We start from the raw sequence: 6,354 nt of genomic DNA, 5'->3' as shown, positions 1-6,354 counted from the left end.
GATCACACCATACTGTAACATTAGAAATCATCTTTGACAAAAAAAAAAATAAATAATGTACAAAGCTTGATTTTTTTTAAGCATTACATGTTTAACTTTCCCTCAAGGATGCAAAATATTCAACAATTTTGCCTGTGACCTTTCTTGACTTGGATACTCGGACAGACTTTCCACACTGTTCACTAAACAAAGAATAAATTCCCTCAACAGGGTCTCTAGAGTAAGCAAGTTCAAGATGTTTCAACTGTTATCCACTACCTGCAATTTTTTTTGCAATTGGACAGCTTATTATTTTCTGACCAATTAAAGGCTGTAAAGATGGCAAGTTGGATTGCACAACATTTGAATATCTGTAAAAGTCTACAGCACTTACAGAAGTTAACGATGCTGTCCTGGCGTTTACATTTTCTAAACCAATATTCAGAAAGTTTATCACGGACTGGAGAGAAAGGACATCACTTAAAGCATCATGGGCATCATAATCTATACCTGCAAGATTTTTACATAAATATTCTTGTCTGTATGATGAAAGGCCTGGTCTCTCAATTCTGAAAAACTTCAAGGTGTCTAAAAACCCATCAACAATATTGGTAAAAGATTCCAACTTTTTACATCTATCTAATGCATACATAAGAATGGGAGAATCAAAAGACTCCACATTGTGTCCAACTAGAATTATTTTCTTCTGAAAGGTTTGGCAGAAATCTAAAAGCATATCAACTGCAGTTGATATGGACTTTGAATCGACTCTTTTGCCATGATGGTACATGATTCCATTTCTAACAGAGATGCCAGTGACACTCGCAGACTGAGAGCTAATGGCAATTCTTGGAAAAACATAACAACTGAAATGTAACTCTCCAGCTGCAGCAGCTATTTGGGTAATGTGGGAAGTCCTTGCTGTAAAAGATTAAAGGTCTTATATAACATTTAAATTGTCACAACTGTGCCATATTCTGGAGAGGACTCATTAAGATACACATTTATATTCATGGACAAAGATGTACTTGTTATTATAAAACATACCTAATCCAGTTGTTTCCAAATCAAAGTAAACTGGAACATGTTCTGATGAAATATTTACTGGCACCCTGACTGGGGAGGGACAGGGAGGAGGAATAAATGTAAGATCTGCTTCCTATATTTATATTTCAGTAAAGTAAATTATTTATGTTAATATTTCTTAAATTAGAAAACTAAAAATGTAACCTACCGTTAGCTAGTTTAGTGTTTACATCCCATATATGGGTTTTTCCATGTTGTTTCCCTGTGGGAACATTGTTTACGAACCTGCAGTTTGTATTGCTACATGGGACCTGTAAAAACAACCCCAACATATCATAATCATCAATATACTTAAATTTATTTATTTTTCTTATCCTTATTTATTTATTTAACGTTATATCATAGTTATAAAATACATGTACATGTAGCCTACCTTTAAAATGGCAGCAAGACCGTACGTTCTTATTGAGGTGGCATGTGACAGTTGGAGGGGGTTTGTGCAGTTTTTGCAGGACGCCAACGCGTTGGCAAGAACCCCAAGCTCAACGACGCGTCTTCCACTGTCCCATGGCATGCTTGAATGTTTTGATTCACAGTCATCACTGTCGTCTGTGTCGGCATTGACATCGTCAACTTCTTCGTCTGCGACGATGTTGTTTAGGTCCGGAAGATTTAGAGACAGGGATGATGTAGCGTTACATGTACCTGCATTAGCATAATTATGCTCTTCCGATATCTGGGCCGATTGTTTCTTAATCACCCATCTAGCTTTGGTTGCACTAACAACGTTCTTTTCTCGTTTTTTCCTTTTCGATGATGTAAACACCATTGTTTGTTTACATTCGAAGCATACGACACTGTAGACTGGTTCGCTGTCACTGATGTCGTAAAATTTTACGAACATTCAATATGAAGTAGTATTGATTAAATAACATCTATTAAGCATTATTTGTTTTTAATTACTTTAGTTTATGATTATCTTTTGAAGAATAGTTGTTAATTGCATTAATTTCATAATGCAAAATTCTACAACGTATGACCCGTTTTTCGGTAGTTCGAGTTGCGCGGCAAACTCAAATTTAGCAGGATCGAACCTCTTTAATTTTGACATAGCATTATAAACTTCTATATTTATCAGTGTAAACATTGAAAATGGAAAAATAAAATTTGAAAATTTTAAAGTCAAAAGTCCTTTTAAGGAAGATAATTAAAAATCATTGAAAATTTGTTTGTATTTTTCAAAAATTTAAGAACATTTTGCCAGAAAAGCTGGGGACCTTTTTTTGACAGGATCTATTTTGTATATGACTCCATAAATGTTATTTCATTATGTCTATTGTTCCTCTGGTGGGCAATGTAGCCCATGGGCCTCTTGTTAAGACAATGAAGGTATGCAGTGCAAAGTATTCCCTTCCTAATTTGATACATCTACCCAAGTAAAGGGTTTCTGATCCGCTCTGTTTTACATAAACAGGGTTTATGTAGAGCGGAGGGGATCAGTAACCCTTGACTTGGGAAGATGAATTTGATATTGTTTATACGATTGAACAATTATTCAGAAACAGCAGAGGATCTAAGATCTGTCATTTTTTAGGCTTGTCTTTCTTGACTTCATGTAAAGATAACTTGATTTTACTTTCATCAGTCCTTGAATACCGTTATTGCAGAGTTGCTTAGCGTCTTCACTTGATAATGCATAAGTTTACAATTATAAGTATTTGATATAAACAATTTAAAACTATATATAACAAATAGCTTAATGGTATGTAAATCATATTAAGTAATGCAACACTGTGATGATTTAATTTAATCTGTTTACATTTTAGATATGCATAAACAAATTTTATTTTTGTTTAGTTTATAAATTAAACATTTAAATCTACATACATGTATATATCAATAAAATACATTCAATGAATAAAAACATTTCGCTTTCGCTTATCCCATGTACACAAAACAATCCGTCTGTTTACACAAGTTATATCAATATACACTCAGTTTGTTTACATCTGTTATACTAGAATATATGTTACAAAGGCTCATTTAATTATCACATTTATAATCACCACCACACTAACTATGTTAACAGGAACACATGGTTTATTTGTAATATTGTATTTTCTTCACTTTGCATGTGTATAACTCAGTCACAAAGAGGTTGTCCCTGGAGTCCACACATAAGCCCCATGGTTCCTGTAAATGACAGTTGTCAATGGAGCGGAGGAACTGTCCGTCCTGGTCCAGGATGTGGATGCAGTTGTTGCTGTCTGCTATTAAGATCCGACTTTGGCAGTCTGTAGTGATGCCACGTGGATATCGCAAGGTAGCACTAGAGCTATTACCAGTGTAGGTAAAGCGAAGTTTCCCGGCCTGGTTGACCACCACTACTGCATGGGCCCAATAGTCTGCCACACAGATATCTAGGTTTCTGTTTTCACAGATGTATTTTTGGGTACGTGTTGAATAGAGAGGCCGTCCTTTGTCATTGTATTGAATACTTTGTTTCTCCATCGAGCAATGTAACGCACAACTCTTGTTTGTTTATTATTATCACTGATAACGACAACCAGGAGGTCACCAGAGAAGGTACTACAGACACCGAAAGGTCTCCACCCCTGTAGTCTGATCACTGTCTGTATCTGTGTATTCTTTATTATGTTTACAGTTCTATCTCCGTCATCAGTATAAACTAGATCCCCACTCCTTGCCACTGCTATGTCCCGTGGATTGTTCCCTGACTTGGTTTGGACTGACTTCACTAGTTTGCCTTGCAAGTTGTAGAGTCTCATCATTTTGTCATCACCACACGCCCAAATCTCGTCATCAATCTGACAGGACACATGGCGTAAACCACTTCCAAACTCAGTATTTATATCTGTGATGACCCGTGGTTCATTAATGAACTGTCTGTTCGGGGGAGAGGACTCGGCACCCGGAGAATCCGTTGTGTATTCATGTTTGTCTGTTTTGATAGATAACGCTGACAGAGAACCAAACTGTTCATGAAGCTTTTCTTTGTTTATTTTCTCAGGGGTAAATTTTGGTAAGGTAGCTGTGAGTTTAGGAGGCAATCTTCTAAATTCATCATTCCTAGATTTATAGGCAGAGACGAGACTGACATCATTTGAGTTTAGTAACTTCTTCAGATCAGCAATGCTCTGTTTGATTTCAGAAATAGTGCGCTTGATTTCATTTTCATGTTTATTAAGTACAGTCATATAATTGGAGTCCATTTCATCAAGATCTGATTTCAGTCTCTTGATCATGGTGTCAATTTCTCTGTGCAAGTCTTCTCCATACTTATCAATAGCTTTTGTCAGTTTCTTGGAGTTTTCATTTAGATCAGCTTTCTGAACCGGGATGATAGATGCAATCTCCTGATATTTAGGATCGATTGATTTTTCTAGTTCTTGTAAATCATTGAGAATGATTTTTTTTTGGTTTTCTAGCGTTTCCACCATGTCAATAAATTCATGACCTATGTGTTCTTTAGAAGAAGCACACTTTACACAGATAGGAATGTCGCATTGTTTACAAAAAAAATGTTTTTGACATTTCGTGGTTGATCCCCGCTTTTCAAATGGCACCACTTTGTGTTCTTTGGATAGATCTGAAAGATGCTTCCCTACACATGGGCTACACAGATAGTTGTCACAAATATCACAGCACATACACTCTGTAGGGGGTACCGGGGTTTCACAGAGATCACACCGTAACACATCCTGGGCACTGCGCCGGGGGTCCATGCTCAGTCTGAGACCCTGATGGGAGTTTTAATAAATAGAATTCTGTAAGATAATATAACTTTATTACTTTAGTATCAGTATACAAATATTGACTGGGGTTGAGGGCAACATTGATTATATTAGCCCCCGAGGGACGAAATATTGCCATCAATGTTGCCCGAAAACACAGTCAACATTTGTTTTGTTATATGAAGAAACAAACCAAAATTTAAGAAATTAATTGAAAACAGATCGCCGTAATTTTCTCAGCTCAACAAAGAATTCACGAAATCAATTTTGTGCAAAGTTCATTTCCAAAATATCCTCAGCATCAAACGGTCACTTGTGATATTCTGCCGACCGTAAGAATTATCAGACAGGTGTTCTACCTGATTTTACTTCACAGTAATTCGCAAATCCTTATATCCGTTATGATAGCAAACCGTTGCATTGCGCGTTCGTTGTTTACTTGCCTTGACTGACCGTCTATTATGACGTCACCTTGTTTTGGAGTCGCGAAGAATTATTTACGTCACCGTTTACGAATCAACAAATCAGAGGCGATTATTTGAAATAGAGGGAATGTTCTCTAGATATTATTCCTAGCCGGTCAATATCTAAAAAATATTGACCGGTCAATATTTTTCGGACGAGCTGATATTACAATTATTGACTATTCGTCTATATAGAGTTATATAGTGAGAATATACTACTGAATATAACAATTTCAGTTGTTGAACGTTCGCTAATTAGTCTTAATTTTACGGCAAAAATGTGAAATCTTAAAGTTGCAAGTGTATCATTTTAAGTTCTAGATTATGACCTACTAGACATTTCTACGTTTGATTATAGACCAGTTGCTAGTTTCCTGCATATTATATACAAATACTTACTACGTGTTGTGCACCACCACTTCTTTGTGAACAAATTATAAATCTGTACAATTTAACATGACGAACTTTGTATTTTTACTTCGTGGTCTAGTGTTATCATCACGTGATTAAGTTAACGCCCCCTCTAAAATCAAAGAACTGAAAGTACTCGAAAGCGGTTAACCTGCTTGTTATAACTTATATGTGGAAAAAATTGCCAGATTTCTTATTAAAGTCCATGCAGTAGTCTTCATTTTAAAAAAGAAAAAAGAAAAAATCACTGTAAGACTAGCTGATATATTCTCTTTCATGAAGTACCAGTGGTTTTTTTTCTTCTTTTAAAAATGATTAAGAAATGGCACGTTAATGGTCACATTTTTTAAAAGTCCATCTGAGGTCATATACTCATTGTTAGGATGTATATTATGTAAAATTTAATACAGGTTTCAAAATTTAAACTAACATTGTCCCGAGTATATCATTACATAAACAGTCATTTGGAGTATTCCAAACCCCTATTTTAAATTTATATCTTAGTTGAAAAATATTTTACATGTATAACATATTAACTTTGATTGATTGGTATAAACAAAAAGGAGATAATTTCAGGTAACAAATCTGCCTTGCAAAGAGTTCCTATTTTTGTCATAAAATTTGTAAAATATACGAGTTTCGCAGAGGTGTTATGGAAGTATATGGAATCTGAGTTACATGTAATTATGTACATATTCAAATTTTTAAGCAACGAAACG

At 35.3% G+C, this 6,354-nt stretch overlaps 1 protein-coding gene and 1 pseudogene across 1 annotated transcript; both read right to left on the bottom strand.

Moving 5' to 3' along the window:
• Positions 1-1,196: 1,196 nt before the first annotated feature.
• On the bottom strand, positions 1,197-2,099 carry LOC128163295 (uncharacterized). Its single transcript, XM_052826849.1, has 2 exons — positions 1,439-2,099; positions 1,197-1,316 (listed from the first exon to the last, which is right to left on the bottom strand). The coding sequence occupies exons 1-2, from the start codon at positions 1,907-1,909 to the stop codon at positions 1,197-1,199; spliced, it is 591 nt and encodes a 196-aa protein (XP_052682809.1). The 5' UTR covers positions 1,910-2,099.
• Positions 2,100-2,796: 697 nt separating this feature from the next.
• On the bottom strand, positions 2,797-5,719 carry LOC128162701 (E3 ubiquitin-protein ligase TRIM36-like; annotated as a pseudogene).
• Positions 5,720-6,354: the final 635 nt, after the last annotated feature.

This window comes from Crassostrea angulata, chromosome 9 (genome assembly GCF_025612915.1).
Source record: "Crassostrea angulata isolate pt1a10 chromosome 9, ASM2561291v2, whole genome shotgun sequence".
NCBI lineage: Eukaryota > Metazoa > Mollusca > Bivalvia > Ostreida > Ostreidae > Magallana > Magallana angulata.
Note: the sequence above shows the minus strand (reverse complement) of the source record. Positions and strands in the feature narration are given on the sequence as shown.